The following is a 17181-nucleotide window of genomic DNA, read 5'->3' on the forward strand; positions in this document are numbered from 1 at the left end:
ATACCAGCGAATGCTTATCAAGACCAGTGAACGCTCATCAAGACCAGTGAATGCTCATCAAGACCAGCGAACACTCATGAAAACCAGTGAATAGTCATCAAGACCAGTGAACACTCATCAAAACCCATGAACGCTCATCAAGACCTGCGAACACTCATCAAGATCAGTGAATGCTCATCAAGACCAGCGAACACTCATGAAGACCTGCGAACACTCATCAAGATCAGTGAACACTCATTAAGACCTGCGAACACTCATCAAGACCTGCGAACACTCATCAAGATCAGTGAACGCTCATCAAGACCTGCGAACACTCATCAAGACCTGCGAACACTCATCAAGACCTGCGAACACTCATCAAAACCACTCATCAAGACCTGCGAACACTCATCAAGACCCATGAACGCTCATCAAGACAAGCGAGAGAGTCGTCAGTCTTGATTAATCGCCCCCTTTATTTTAATATCTCCTCCAAAAAATTGCTCCACTAGAAATGTACAAAAATAAAATGGAATGTTAAAATAAAATTCTTCACTTTTGGAAAATCAATCAACATGATCAATTTTTTTTTTCAGTTTATTTATGCTTCGGATTTAATTATAGTCATACTAATGACAAACAAACATACACACTATGACAAGCCAGCTGCAAAACAAACACATTTAGACTAGTTATATTGACTTTGATGAATAACCCTAAGTGATTCCTGGACAAATAAAATGCCTCGTTTTGGCAGAATCACACATATCCCTCTGCTACGGCTTAATTGCCCTGCACATCTTGCTCATAGTTTATACCCATGAGGTTCCATGTTCATTTATTAAGCACATAAATATTTTCATTGCCTATGTTAAGTCATAGAAAACCTATGCCAATAACATACTTTCTAGAATAATATAGGTTTTTAATGACTTCTTGTTTGGAAATTCCTGATTTCACTATGAGAAAATACATGCCTGTATTTCTATCCAGCTAAAATGTACAATGGGCAATATTCCTAGGTTATTCTCTGTCATCCAAAAATATCTATTTTAGTGTTTAAACAGTATTTCCATTTAAAATATTTGTACGTGGTTTTATTCTAGGATTCTGTAAGACTCAAATACCCTGTTATGTTATTTTTTTTACTAAAAAAAAAATAAAAAAAAAATATTTTTTTATTTTTTTTTTTAGTAACATTATCCACGATACTGGGACTATAGTGTTGCTTCTGTTCCGCAGAGATTTTTTTTTGAAAAATGACTGATGGTATACCTTTAGTCATTTTTTTCAACTTCAGCAAAAAAAAAACCTTTATTAGGCCCCCTTCACACATCCGTGAAAAAAACATTTTGTGCCATCCGTGGTGTAGGTACATATGCCCGTGAGTGTGTGTTCTGTGTGATATCCAGATAGCAAACAGACAACACAAACTTGTATACTTTCCTGTCTCTGGTGCTGCTGTCCGCTTACTTCCTGGTCCACAGTCAGTGCAGTGAATATTCATGAGCATAATGAGCGGGAATGGAAGCAAGTGACAGCAGCACAGGAGACAGGTAAGTATAAATACATTTATTTTAAGGGGTTGGTAAATGTAATCTACGTGCAATTAGTGAGCATGGAAACGATGTAGCAATTACTGATACACTTGTTTTGGAACATTCAAGGCTTTCACTCTCCATCATTTGTTTATTCTCTAATGTGCTATTTTTCTTTAGTATATTTTACTTTCTAAGAGCAATTTTAATAAAATTTGAGTTAGGAAAACCAAAACATTTATTTCTCAGTGACGTGTTTCCTCCGATATGTGTCACTCGGATAACATCAGGGTGCAGTCCTTGTAACATCCCTGCTGCCGGCAGACAACGGACATCTCACCTTGTGGAGCACTTTAATTGGTCAATGTGTGTCGATGTCTCCAGTACATGTCACACATACTAGATCTAAGGGGAACGCTATTCCCCTTGCGGAGACTGACAAACCAAACCAGCATTCCAATGGTGAGGAGACTTTAAGCCGCAATGCTCCTCTGGGGAATATGCAAATTGTCTCTTCAGTGAGGAAGGAGACAAACTCTAGTGCCACCTATTGGAGGTAGCAATCCTAAAAGTAAAAAATTACCATTTAACAAGCCTGGTCATATGAGTTAGGATTTGTGCCAGATCAGAACCTCAATTTTCAGACATGGTGTTTCAAGATGGTTGTCCCTTGCCAGTTCAAAGTATGAGATCTGATCTGGCTGTATGAGAAGCCAAGACAGGGTTTAAGGGGAAAGCTATTCTCCTTGAGGAGAATGACACACAATTCCAGCATACCAGTGGCGAGGAAACTTTAAGCCGCAATGCTCCTCTGGGACACATGCAAATTGTCTCTTCAGTGAGGAAGTAGACGATCTCTAGTGCCATCTATTGGAGGTAGCAATCCTAAAAGTCAAAAATGACCATTTAACAAGCCTTGTCATATGAGTTTGGATTTGTGCCAGATCAGAACCTCAATTTACAGACACATTGGTTCAGGATGGTTGTCGCTCGTCAGCGCAAAGTATGAGATATGATCCGATAGTACGAGAGGCTAAGATGGGGTCTAAAGGGGAAGTTATTCTCCTTGCGGAGACTGACACACCAATACAGCATGCCAGTAGTGAGGAGACTTTAAGCTGAAATGCTCCTCTGGGAAATATGTACATTTTTTCTTCAGTGAGGAAGTAGACGAACTCTTATCAGTCTATAACCAGATTGTGTCTTTGGATAACTAGACAAGCCCACATTAGGAATATGATGGAACAGGCTTTGTCACAGGATCAGATTGGGGAAGGGCTCACTATTGGTGCAACTTCCTGTTCAGAGCACAGAGCGCCATTCGAAGGAGTTGCTGGGACTCTGGAGAGATACGACACGCTCTCCCCATCTTTAGCCCTCATTCACTGCATCAATGAGAAGCTGCAGGTGAAAAAGGGCAGCGGGTGGTGGAATCTGGTGGGTCTATACTTTTGTGGGTATGCCTGTGATGCAGTTTATGCGGTTCTACAATGCTGGATGGATGTCTGTGGTGGGGGTTTTTACAGGTATATAATGCTGTAGGGATACCACTGCTTGGACTTTGCGGTGTGTGCGCGATGCTATAAGGATGTCTTTCATAGGATTTGGGAGTATACAATACTGGCAGTACTCCTGTGGTGAGATTTGGGGGTGCAAGATTGTAGAGAAGCCTGTTGTGGTATTTTAGGGGGTGTGCAATGCTTGGGAATACCTGTGTTGTGATTGAATTTTGAGGGTCTATAAAGCTGAGTATGCCTGCGTTAGAATATTGGGGGTCTATAATGCCTGTGGTGGGATTTTGGAGGGTGTGTTGGATTTTTCAAGGTAATTTAATGCCATAGGGTAGGTATACTTGCAGTGGAATTTGCAGGGTGTACAATGTTGAGCGTTGCGCTGCAGTGGGATTTTGATGTGTGTATGATGTCGGGGGATGACTGTGGTAGGAATTTTGGGGTATATAATGCCGTAGGATGGTATGCTTGCAGTGAGATTTGTAGGGTGTACAATGTTGAGCGTTGCGTGCAGTGGGATTTTGAGGTGTGTGTGATGCCGGGGGATAACTGTGGTGGGATTTTGTGGGTCTATAATGCTGTGGGTGATGCCTGTGGTTGGAATTTGGGGGTGTGCAAGGATGGGTTTATGCCTGTTATGGGATTTTGGGGAGCTTGTGATGTTGATGAGGGGGATGAGTGTGTTGGGGTTTGGGGATTTATAATGTTGGACGATGCCTGTGGCAGGTTATAGGCCTACAACCAAAGGACAGCTCTTGAATAGCCCTACTATCCTAGTCCTAGTAACCAGGGACAGCTCTCGTACAACACTACTACACAGGGACAGGTCTTGTACAGCCCTACTACCCAGGGACAGCTCTTATACAGCCATACTACCCAGGAACAGCTCTCATACAGCCCTACTACCCAAGGACAGCTCTCATACAGCCCTTCTATCCAGGAACAGCTCTCATACAGCCCTTCTATCCAGGGACCGCTCTCGTATAGCCCTTCTACACATGGATAGTTCTCGTATAGCCCTTCTACCCATAGATAGCTCTCATATAGCCCTTCTACCCATAGACAGTTCTCGTATAGCCCTTCTACCCAGGGACAGCTCTCATAGAGCCCTTCTACTCAGCGACAGTTCTCGCATAGCTCTTCTACCCAGGGACAATTCTCATTTAGTACTTCTACCCAGCGACAGTTCTCGTATAGCTCTTCTACCTAGGGACTGCTCTCGTACAGTCCTCCTACCCAGGGGCAGCCTTCGTACGGCCCTTCTATCCAGTGACAGCTCTTGTATATCTCCTGGCCAGTTTATGCATTGCATTCCATGCTCGTATTGTGTTGCATGGATATCTGCATGAGCCCTTACAATTAAAAGTGGCCCTTTGAAGGCAACCATAATGCTTATGTGGCCCTCGGTGAAAGTGAGTTTGACACCCCTGATCTAAAGTGTATGAAGATCTTCTGACTCTCCTCCAACATACGAATGGGCAGTTCCAATCTTTTCATACTCCATGAAAGTTAGCCACCGCCAGAGCTGTCTGGCAGCAGCTTTCTCTTTTCTCCCCCATGAGAACAAGTGAATACATGGCAGAATGGTAATATGTATGGCGTAGTCAGGAGATACAGCAAAACAAAACTTTGGGTTGACAGGAATCTCATGTGTATAAGAACTTTTATAACTGATAATATTTACATTTATAAATATGTTTGTGGTCAAGCACTACATGATTTATATTTGCCAAAAACTTTACAAACAACCAGTGGGAATCCTTTACATAAGGGATAAGACCCTAGATGGGTCCTTAATCTCACGCCGGAGTGAGGGGTGCTCGACATCTGACACAAGAGGAGGGGTACACCTGGCAAGATATAAAGCAAGGGCTTGGCATAGGGATAAAGGAGATGGGTCACCACCTGAACTCACTTATGGCCAATCCCTGAGCTCCTAATGTCCCTAGATGGGTCCTTAATGTCACGCTGGAGTGAGGACCACTTGGCGTGCAGAATAAGAGGAGGGGTATACTAGGGAAGATGTAAAAGAAGGTCCTGATGATAGGAAGTGAGGAGATATGAGTCAACACTGATTTCACCTATGTCTGATCCCTGAGCTCCCTAAGGTCCCTAGATGAATCCTTAATGTCACGCTAGAGTGAGGACCGCTCGGCATGCGGCACAAGAGGAGGGGTACACCAGGGAAGATGGAAAGAATGGCCCTGACAATACAGAAAGTGGAGATGGGTCACCACTTGAACTCACTTGTGGCTGATCCCTGAGCTGCTTAATGTACCTAGACGGGTCCTTAATGTCAAACCAGTGTGAGGACCGCTCGGCGTGCAGTACAAGAGGAGGGGTACACCAGGGAAGGTGTAAAGAAAGGCCCTGATGATAGTGAGAAGAGAGATGTGTCACCACCTGAACTCACCAGTGGCTGATCCCTGAGGTCCCTAACATCCCTAGATGAGTTCAAATGTCACGCCGGAGTGAGGACTGCTTAGCGTGTGGCATAAGAGGAGGAGTACACCAGGGAAGATGTAACGGAAGGCCCTGATGATAGAAAGTGGGGAGATGGGTCACCACTGAACTCACCTGTGTCTGATCCCTGAGCTCATTAATGTCTATAGATGGGTCAATAATATCCACTCCTCACTCCTCTTTATGCTGACTACAGCTCATTCTTAGCTGCCCTGAGAAGGAGCTGTCTTTGGAGAAAGCAGTGGTGACTTTTCCAGCATATGCGGTGCAATCTCTCTCTGCAGAAGAATTGGAGTTCTATGTTGAATCTGTTACACTTGTTTGTCTTTATAAAAGAAGCAAGACTAGTGTCTTTCTGACCTGCACACTAGATAGGACTAGTCCAGGGTCAGCCATGCATGTGGTCGCGCCCGGGAGTAAAGACCCGTTTTGGGATGTTAGGGAGCTTGGGATCAGCTACAGGTGAGTTAAGTGGTGACTCCTCTCCCCTTTCCCTATCATCAGGCAGTTCCTTTACATCTTCCCTGGTGTACCCCTCCTCTTGTGCCGCATGCCGAGTGGTCTTCACTCCGGTATTACAGTATAAGAGGAGAACAGCCATGACTGCAAAGAAACAGGGTGAAGTGCGATTATCACATTGTTTTTATCCTTTCACTGATGAGTGCTACCTATGACAGACACATAATCTGGATGCTAATTATCACCTCCAACATATCCTGCTTTTACTTGCATAGCAAATCCGGACCTGACATGTTCCCTTTAAGGAACCAGGTCCCATGAGTATTGGCAGTGTTCCATGACGCAGTGACAGCTCCACGCGCACTCTCTATACAGTCAAAAGTACAAAATTAGCACATTATCCATAATCTAATGACTTTTTCATCCAAGGCACGCTCACATTATGAATCTTTTTTTCAGATAATACGTAGCAGACACTTGAGATCATTTGAGTTCAACTCGTACACTCCGATCGAATCCGTGCCAAAGTACAGCTGACAACAATTATAATTATCACAACTACCGAATTCAGCTTCACAAAACTAAATTCTTGCTCGACACAAGTTAGTAGCTGTTAAGTATGGTCCAAATTATCGGAAAAAAAACAATAATAATAGTAATAGTGGACAAAGCACAAAATCAACGTATATAAAATGGTGCCCCAAAGCTAAATGAGTTGCCAAGTAAAAGCCTAAGAAGAAAAACGTGCTGCCAAACATGGCTATGCTTACTCTTAGTGGGTCAACATAACTGAATGTACCCTCAATGAGGTAAGACATCCCACATCCCAACATTAATGACCACCACCCACATAGGGGCACCACCCATCGCTGCTACCCAAGTGCCATAAAGTCTCTTTAACTATCTGAGATATTTCATAAAAATATACAGTGTGCCCACCCATATTCTGTCCACCGCCATTAACTTGAGAACGGCGGCAGCTATAGGCATAGAAGTGGTGTCTAGGTATAGTAACGTAGCCATACGCTACGCAATGAAACCACCTATAGCGCCACCTGGTGGAAACAACGGAGTTAGCATTTTTATCTTGAAAACGGAACGAGATAGAGAAAAAAAGTGAATTAAAAAATTGTAGGGCATCATCAATTCAATATGAATCGACACCTTGCATACAGAAATGCTGTGATATGTAACCCATGACCCCCCCAAAACATTGAATGCTGGTCACGCATGTGGCGCTCACTTAACTTTGATGCTCAAAGTGGCCACCGTCAGCTGCAATGCACATCTGGACTCTGGACAGCATACTGTATCTTGCTGCACGTTGTGCAATATGGTAGGTGACACGTTTGCACAAGCATCTGTGATACGTCGTTGTAGGTCCTGCAATGTTGGTGGAGGGGTCGCATACACCTGCTGTTTGATGTGACCTCACAAAAAGAAGTCCAATGGGGTCAGGTCAGGTGATTGTGGAGGCCACTCCACGCAGTCACCGTACCCAATGACTTGTAGGAAGGTCTCCATGAGGTATCGCTTCATGTCCGCAGCTGCAGTGAGTTTTACATGTTCTAATCATAGCATTTCCGTATGCAAGGTGTAGATTCGTATTGTATTGATGATGCCCTACAACTTTGTAATTCACTTTTTTTCTGTATCTCGTTCGGTTTTCAAGATAAAAATGCTAACTCCGTTGTTTTCCACCAGGTGGCACTATGGGTGGTTTCATTGTGCAGCGCATGGATACTTTACTATACCTAGACACCACTTCTATGCCTATAGCTGCTGCCGTTCTCAAGTTAATGGCGGTGGACAGGATATGGGTGGACACACTACAGATATATTGTGTTTTGAGAGTAAAATAGTAGAAATATAATAATGGTGTGGTGGGACGGTTCCTATCATTCATGGTCAGTGCTCTTGCTATTGTTTTATTAACGTGGTGGAAAGGTTACGATCACTCATGGTCAGTTCTCTTGTGATTGTTATATTGGTGTGGTGGAACGGTTCCTATCACTCATGGTCAGTTGTCTTGTGATTGTTATATTGGTGTGGTGGAGTGGTTCCTATCACTCATGGTCAGTGCTCTTGTGATTGTTATATTGGTTTGGTGGATCGGTTCCTATCACTCATGGTCAGTGCTCTTGTGATTGTTATATTGGTTTGGTGGAACGGTTCCTATCACTCATGGTCAGTTCTCTTGTGATTGTTATATTGGTGTGGTGGAACGGTTCCTACCATTCATGGTCAGTGCTCTTGTGATTGTTATATTGGTGTGGTGGATCGGTTCCTATCACTCATGGTCAGTTCTCTTGTGATTGTTATATTGGTGTGGTGGAACGGTTCCTATCACTCATGGTCAGTGCTCTTGTGATTGTTATATTGGTGTGGTGGATCGGTTCCTATCACTCATGGTCAGTTCTCTTGTGATTGTTATATTGGTGTGGTGGAACGGTTCCTACCATTCATGGTCAGTGCTCTTGTGATTGTTATATTGGTGTGGTGGATCGGTTCCTATCACTCATGGTCAGTTCTCTTGTGATTGTTATATTGGTGTGGTGGAACGGTTCCTACCATTCATGGTCAGTGCTCTTGTGATTGTTATATTGGTGTGGTGGAACGGTTCCTACCATTCATGGTCAGTGCTCTTGTGATTGTTATATTGGTGTGGTGGATCGGTTCCTATCACTCATGGTCAGTTCTCTTGTGATTGTTATATTGGTGTGGTGGAACGGTTCCTATCACTCATGGTCAGTGCTCTTGTGATTGTTATATTGGTGTGGTGGATCGTTTCCTATCACTCATGGTCAGTTCTCTTGTGATTGTTATATTGGTGTGGTGGATCGGTTCCTATCACTCATGGTCAGTGCTCTTGTGATTGTTATTGGTGTGGTGGAACGGTTCCTATCACTCATGATCAGTGCTCTTGTTATTGTTTTATTGGTGTGGTGGAATGGTTCCTACCATTCATGGTCGTTGCTCTTGTTATTGTTATTATCAGCGATAGTAGTCGTAGTAGAAATGAGGTCTAATGTTTTACTACGTACTATGATGATTAACTCTTGCCTTAGGCATGAGACAGGAGGAATAATATCTGTATTACCGGACAGACTACATTCACTTTCACTCGTCTGTCACAGTCCGGCAAGGACTAATAACAATCATATTGTTTATGTCTGTCTGACTTAAGGGCAAACACTTCAACGTAATGGAAACACCGGAACGGTACAAACTGTGAACTCCTTTTCTCATCAAAGGCAGCTATATGTTGGCTTTTTTTTGTGTAAAGTCCAGGATTTCCCTCCTCACACCTCCTACAGCCGTATTTTACTAAGCAAGAACCCGCTCTGAGGTCTGTGTTTGCCAGTGTACACACGACGCCTGTATGTTTATACTGTAAATAGAATAACAGCCCCGTCGCTGTCATCTGCGCACATTCTTTAACTCTCACATGAAATGCTGGAAAAAAAACTTCAAACATGAAATAATCGTGTTTTGGTTTTTTACTAATCAACGACATCACCGGTCGTCTGTCATCGGTATCTGGTGTTAAGGTCCCTAAAGTTGACCGTAGCCTCACCGGTGGTGATCATATCAACTAAATGGATACATTTACGGCACCAATCACGATCCGTAATGATAACTTGTATCTGGCAATGTGTCATGAGGCTCGTTGAACATACTTGGCCGTCAGCGTTGGAATATATCACATTTACGAGACACTTAGTTAATTTTGTGCTCCGATCTAAAATTATAGGGTTTTTACGGCCAGCTTTGGAGTCTCCAAAGCTATATCCACCTGCAGTGTAGTCATTGCAGAGCTACAAACTACATTACCACACAGGCTGGGGAGACTGCAACAAAACAGACCCTCTGCAAAAAAGTTCAGCATTCCAGACATTCCCCCAAATTACAGCAAAAGTCTTATCAAGTTTCCACATTACAAAGTTGCCCGTCTGTGATGGTTGTTTTCGGCATCCCTAACGTGAACCCTACTAATTTCTTCTAGAACATTATTCTCTCTACTTCTGAGAAACGTCCTGCACCTGCCTAGATGAAAACTTTGTCGTCCCATCCTTTAGATACAATATATCATTCGTTTTGCTCTTGTAAGCTAAAGATGGTCACACGTGTAAGCGAGACGAATGGACACTGACAATCGACTTAACATATTGCTTTAATCCTGGTGTGTACAGATGATGTCAGCCTGTCATTCTCACAAACATGAGGATGCAGCAGCTCTGTGCAGGGGCTACCATTGCATAGGGGGACAAGCTGCAATATTCCTACATTTACTATATGTAAAATATATACTTTTTTAGTATTTTTACCTAGTACCTGCATTAAATTTTAGTTTATGCTTTTCTTAGAGGGCTGTGACGTCACCATTGAAGGGGATTGTCAATTACATCATTGCTAATTTTGACAATCTGGTCATGGATTAGCACAAAATTGGTCATAATTATTTTATTTACGAGAATTTTTTTAACATTGAGGTGATGGATTTACACTGTTTGCACAAAATTGGTCATAATTGTTTCTTTTCCGAGAATTTTCTTTTTTTTAGCTTTCTGGTGGTGGATTTATACTGGGTGCACAAAATTGAGCACATGGTCATAATTTTTGCGTTTACAAATAAAAAAAAATCTGGGGGGTGCACAAAATTGAGCGCGAGGTCATAATTGTTGGGTTCACGAAAAAAAATCTGGGGGTGCACAAAATTGAGTACGTGGTCATAATTCTTTCATTTAAGAAAAAAAAATGTGGGGGTGCACAAAATTGACCACATAGTCATAATTATTGCATTTACGTGAAAAAAATATTTTAATAATCTGGTGGTGGATTTACACTGAGGTGCACAAAATTGGGCAAATGGTCATAATTGTTGCGTTTCCGAAAAAAAAAAAAATCTGGGGGTACATAAAGTTGGGCACATGGTCATATTTGTTGAATTTATGAAAAAATAAAATATGGGGTGCACAACATTGACCACATGGTCATAATTATTGCATTTACAAGACAAACATATATTAATAATCTGGTGGTAGATTTACACTGGGGTGCACAAAATTGGGCACATGGTCATAATTCTTTACTTTACAAAAAAAAGTAAGAATGTGGGGGTGCACAAAAGTGGGTACATGGTCATAATTCTTTCCTTTACAAAAAAAACCTAAAAAATCTGGGGGTGCCCAAAATTGGGCACATGGTCATAATTCTTTCCTTTACAAAAAAAGTAAAAAATGTGGGGGTGCCCAAAATTGGGCACATGGTCATAATTCTTTCCTTTACAAAAAAAACCTAAAAAATCTGGGGGTGCCCAAAATTGGGCACATGGTCATAATTCTTTCCTTTACAAAAAAAGTAAAAAATGTGGGGGTGCCCAAAATTGGGCACATGGTCATAATTCTTTCCTTTACAAAAAAAAGTAAGAATGTGGGGGTGCCCAAAATTGGGCACATGGTCATAAATCTTTCCTTTATAAAAGAAAGAAAAAGATGTGGGGGTGCCCAAAATTGGGCACATGGTCATAATTGTTGCGTTTACGACAAAAAAAGTATATATATATATTTTAATAATTTGGTGGTGGATTTACACTGGGGTGCACAAAATTGGGTACATGGTCAGAGTTCTTTCCTTTATAAAAAAAAAAACCTAAAAAATATGGGGGTGCACAAAATTGGCCACCTGGTCATAACTGTTGTGTTTATGAAAAAAATATATATATTTTAATAATCTGGTGGTGGATTTACACTGGGGTGCACAAAATTGGGCACATGGTCAGAGTTCTTTCCTTTACAAAAAACCCCTAAAAAAATCTGGGGGTGCACAAAATTGGCCACATGGTCATAACTCTTGAGTTTATAAAAAAATATTTTAATAATCTGGTGGTCCTGGTCATAATTGTTTCATTGATAAGAAGAAAAAAAAAAGTGATCATAAGGAGGAATTGTTTTGTGAGGTTTGGCAGCAGGAGAACAGATAACAATAATATTTACATTAGAACTCCCGATATTTGTAAATAAACAGTGGTCACGTGATTGAGATGAGTGCTGCACCCTCTGGCACTCGCAGACATGATTCTATAATGTCGGGCACTTACCTGCAATGATTGCTGGGGACCTCTGCCCTCCCTCGGCTTTCAGCCAAACTTGTAAGGTGAAGGTGTCCCCTGGCAGCTCATTACCCGCCTTCAGGCGCAGCTGGTCCCCATGCCCAGTGAAATACAGAGCTCTCCCGGGGGGCACGGACTCAGCAGCACCTTGATGCCCCTCTGGCTGCTGCTGCTGCTGATGAGGAGGATGATGATGAAGTCTCAGGTGTTCTAAGCTAGTGAGGGACCGGCGGCCTCGGGCAAGGCTGGTAGCGCAGGAACCCTCCTGAGCGCTGCGCAAACTGCGGCTCTTTCGCACTGTCTTCCGTGACCGCTGCGCCCGCTCCTCCATCCCACAGTGTGAGCCACTTGCCAAGGCTGCACATAGGAGCCCGAGAGGCAACAGTAAAGTCCAGAGCAGCATCTCCAACTGTTCCCCCCCCGCACCCCACTCTTTTCTCCCGATCTGCCAGCTTTGGGCTCTATCCTCCTTGGCTTGGGCACTTGTCCTGCTTGTCCTGGTGCAAAGGATCTGGGAACCACCAAACAAGGTGTCCTGATGATCTCCTCATCCAGTAGATTCCACTATTTCCCCCCACCCCAGTTTATTATCTTTAGACATAGAATTAAGAAGAAACCCACCCCCCCCCAAAAAAAAACACCAATATCCCACAATGAGATGCTGAGTCCTCCCCCCCCACCTTGAAAAGGATGCTTCAGCTGAACATTTTTTGCTTCTTTATAAGCTTTAAGCCCACACTGTCCCCTTAGCCCCCTCCTCTCTCCTCCTTACAAAATGAAAGAGAAGCCCCCTCCTAGGATGAGTAAACAAGAATATGCTAATCTACTCTAGGGTGCTCCACCTTCCCATTCCCCACTGAATGATTCCTATTAAACTGCAGGGATCATGTGTGATCAATGAGGATCCAGGGCCAGGCTGATGATGAGGACTTCTCTTGCCTCTCTTCTTCTGGTTCTCACACATCACATCCATCCAGGTAGTAGCAGAGATGTGAGCAGTGTCCCCTCTTTTGCTGCTGCCTCCCCACTTTCCATGCTCATCCCTGTCCACAGCACACATTCCTGGTTCTTCTGCTCCCCCCCCCCCCACCCCCCTCCTTCTTCTGGCAGGGAGGAAAAGCTACTACTACTGCTGGAGATGTGTGCACACTCCTCATGCCCTCTCACAGAGTCCTGAAACTTGATTCTTTTCTGCAAATAACATCCTTTATCCTTCCTTCCCAGCTTACTTTTTTTTTTTTTTTTTTGGTTCTTTAAACTTTCATGAACCCCCCACCTCTCACTGACCTTACCCCCTCTTCTTCCAGGGCATCCCCATAGGATGAAGAAAGTGATTACCTTTAGTCCAAAGGCTGGAGCAGATCAGCGCACAGGATCATTATATGGAGTCAAATATTTTATTTCATATTGTGGCAAAAAAAAAAAAAGTATTTGTAATAAAGAAAAAGTATATTAACCAATCACCACCCCCCCCCCCAAAAAAAAAAGTGGGATCTGTGTGAGAAGTGTTCTCCCTGTGTCCCTCCAATGTTTGCAGCACAGGTAATAATCTCCCTTGCTCGCCGTTTTGTAGATCTTTTTTTTTTCCTAGAGTGGGACGTTTTTTTGTTTTTTTTCTCTCCCTTTTTAACTCATGCTTGTATTCTGTTTTCACTCATAAAGTGATCTCTGCAGCTCCTCCTAATGGCCAAACGTGGAACTGACTGACAGGATACCCAGGCTTATCACATACAATCAGTAAAACTTCACGAGACTTTATAAAATGGAAATAAATATTCTGTTTGGATGGAAATTTGTTAAAAATCCAGTGTTTTAAAATAGTTTTGAAGAATTGTGACATGGCCGGATATAGCTCTGTTTGCCTTGTTACCGGAGGCTCCGTAGTTGAGTAAATCATCTTTCTTGATGGGAAAAATGATGTTACATTAAAGGCTGCTTTACACACATTGATATCGCCCAGATCGTAGTTACGATTTGCCGATATCGCTCATAGGTCGTTTAGTAGCGGTCACACGTACACATCTCACAAACGACGCTACATCGTTCAGCGATATATTGCTTGACCAAGGCGGTCGTGTGGATGTTGTTAGTCGTTGGCAGGGTGTCAAACGTAGCAATATGTCTGCTGAGACCCAAACGACGAACAATATTTTGAAACTGAACGACGTGTCAACGATCAATGATTTTCACCCTATTTGTGATCGTTTGGTGTCACACGCAACGACGTCGCTAACGATGACGGAAGTGCGTCACGAAAACCGTGACCCCGACGACATATCGTCAGATAAATCGTAGTGTGTAAAGCGGCCTTAAGTGTTAAATTTTCTAGTAAAAGAAAGGACACCTTGGCAGGACTCATTAGTTTTATGTGACTACATTGGTGTCCATCAATAGCGGTGAAAAGGGTAAATGATCCAGCTTCTGATTCCAATTTCAGTAAAAATCCAGATGAAAAACTTTAAAACATACAATTCCAATGCAATCAAGTATTTTCCATTATATGTATACCATCTCCAGGTCTTGGAAAAAATCCAATGCTTATGTAGTGCCCCTGAGACCATCAGGGTTCTACAAGGTTCTGCATCCCCACAAGAATGCAGGGCCTACCCCCTTAGGGACTCAGAACCCCAGTGCCGGTAAAACCAAGAACCCAGGTAATCCCAGTTTTTTCCCAACAATGCCCCGTACAATGGTAACCAGCCAGGGTGGGACCAATGGATGGCCGCCTAGAGGTGAAGCCAATCCAGTCCAGTAGTTGACCAGGTGGGAGGAGCGGACAGTGGAGAGTAGTCAGTGAGTGTCAGACAGGCGAGGAGTGAAGGTGGAAGGAAAGTGGCGTTCTGACTCAGGTTGACGGTGACCTGGTACCCAGGAGAAGTGGTTGCCGGTGGAGTACGGTGGAGTACTCCTGGAACTACGCACCGACGGGGTACAGGATCCTAGGACAGGAAAGAGCTTCAAGCCGACCTGTTAACACCTGCACAGCAAGGGGACCATCAAGGAGCTTGCTGACCCTAAAGAATCCGAAGACTGTAGCAAAGGGAGAACCGGGGACAGGACCACAGACTCCAACCACACAGGGTTCACGCTACCATCAGGCGGACAGAAGTGGACAAACTACAAAATGGGAACCCCCAATTATTCTATACCACGGGGACCAACTTACCAGAGACAGGTGCAGGGGAAGAAGGTACCAGAAAACCCAACTGGCACTGGGGTGAAGGGGACCTGGAGGCGAAACCAGCCGGCCTTGGGCAAATAGACAACATCTACCAGCAGTGAGTAAACCAGTTGCATTGAACATCTGTGTGGACTCCCTTCTTCCAACGCCCACCACACCATACACCCGCTGGGGCAAAACCCTACTTGCGGAGGGACTACCATTCTAGCTGCCAATACCATGAGCCTCAGTAGAGACATTCTGCAGCAGCGGCTCCCTACATTTAGCCGCAACACCGCAAGTGGCGTCACATGTGAACATTATCTTATTCTCCCCTATAAATATCCCCATTACAAGAAGGTCCCAGAGCACAGAACCGGGTAACGGCCACCACTGTGACATTCCCAAGAGACACTGCCCAGAATCGAGTTCCCATATCCCTGGGTGCTACACTGGGTGCATGACTCTTAAACGCGCTCGAAACGCGTCTGGTGTGCGGCATAAGCATTGATTTTTTTCCAACAGCTGGAGATGGTATACATATAATGGAAAATACTTGATTGCATTGGAATTGCATGTTTTAAAGTTTTTCATTAAAGCTGGATTTTTACTGAAATTGGAATCGGAAGCTGGATCATTTACCCTTTTCACCTGTGCCTCAGCGCTGAGCAGCAGCGGGATCACTTGCTTCCATACCGCAAACAGCGTTGACGTTACTGGGGTGAGCTGGATTTATTTTTTTCCCATGATGACCATCAATAGCGGCTAAGGGATGCTAATCCAGCACAGCATAGTTGCTCAAAGGGAACCTGTCAGCTGATTTGGGGCCTATAAGCTATGGCCACCACCAGTGGGCTCTTATATACAGCATTCTAACATGCTGTATATAAGAGCCCAGGCCGCTGTGTAGAACGTAAAAATCACTTTATAATACTTACCTAAATGGTCGCTGCGGTAGAGTTGGGCCATATGGGCGTCTCCGTTCTCTAGTGCTGGCGCATCCCCTTTCGGCCATCTTTGTCCTCCTCCTGAAGCCTGTGTGCATGACGCATCCTACGTCATACACACTCGCCGGTCCCGCTCAGGCGAACTACAATACTTTGATCTGCTCAGAGCAGATCAAAGTGCGCTCTCGCAGGACCTCAGTGCCGGCGAGTGTGGATGACGTAGGACTCGTCATGCACCCGAGCTTCAGAAGATGGCCGAAAGAGGAGGCACCGGAGAACAGAGACCCCCATATGACCCCAGTAAGGGTAAGTATTATAAAGTGATTTTTACGTTCTACACAGCAGCTTGGGCTCTTATATACAGCATGTTAGAATGCTGTATATAAGAGCCCACTGGTGGTAGCCGCAGCTTATAGGCCCCAAAACAGGTGACAGGTTCCCTTTAAGTCATGAACAGAAGTCATAACACAGATGTTAGCAGAGCCTTAAGAAACTAGTGCACATTAACTTAGAGGTTGTCCACTACTTTGACATTGATGGCTTATCCGACACGCCACACTCCCACCGATCAGCTGTTTCTATTGATTAGAATGGGAGACGGATGTGCAGTACCCGTCTGTGGCCGCTATCAAAAGACGGAGCAGCGCCGGAACTGAGCACATCCGGCTGCCAAGAATAGCTGATTGGCAAGCCTGCGGAGTGTGAGACCCTGGACGATCAGATATTGATGACTTATTCTAAGGAGATGCCATCAATGTCACAGTAGTGGACAACCCCTTTAAAGGGATTGTCCAGTTACAACATGTTATCAACTATCCACAGGATAGCTTTTTGATCAATTAGGTCCAACCTCTTGGACCTGCAATGATCGGCAGAATGGGGAATTTTGATTGAGTTACTGATTGAATGCCTGACCACTAGTGATGAGCGAACCCGAGGTTCGGTGTTCGGTCTTCATACCAAACACAGACTTTACAGGAGATCGGGTGATTTATGCATGCAAGCCACTCAC

At 43.9% G+C, this 17181-nt stretch overlaps 1 protein-coding gene across 2 annotated transcripts in view; it reads right to left on the reverse strand.

Moving 5' to 3' along the window:
• PAPPA (pappalysin 1) overlaps positions 1-13467 on the reverse strand; it is a 554424-nt gene extending 540957 nt beyond the window's left edge. The window contains exon 1 of one of the 2 annotated variants that reach the window (XM_075324089.1): positions 13401-13467. Coding sequence is in view for 1 of the 2 variants with exons in the window: in XM_075324088.1 (XP_075180203.1) it covers positions 12051-12465 (415 nt within the window). In the remaining variant the exon portion in view is untranslated. Of the gene's footprint in view, positions 1-12050; positions 12620-13400 lie in introns of those variants that run through there. The other variant, XM_075324088.1, reaches the window with a different exon arrangement.
• Positions 13468-17181: the final 3714 nt, after the last annotated feature.

Source organism: Anomaloglossus baeobatrachus, chromosome 9, assembly GCF_048569485.1.
Source record: "Anomaloglossus baeobatrachus isolate aAnoBae1 chromosome 9, aAnoBae1.hap1, whole genome shotgun sequence".
In the NCBI taxonomy this organism is placed as follows: Eukaryota; Metazoa; Chordata; class Amphibia; order Anura; family Aromobatidae; genus Anomaloglossus; species Anomaloglossus baeobatrachus.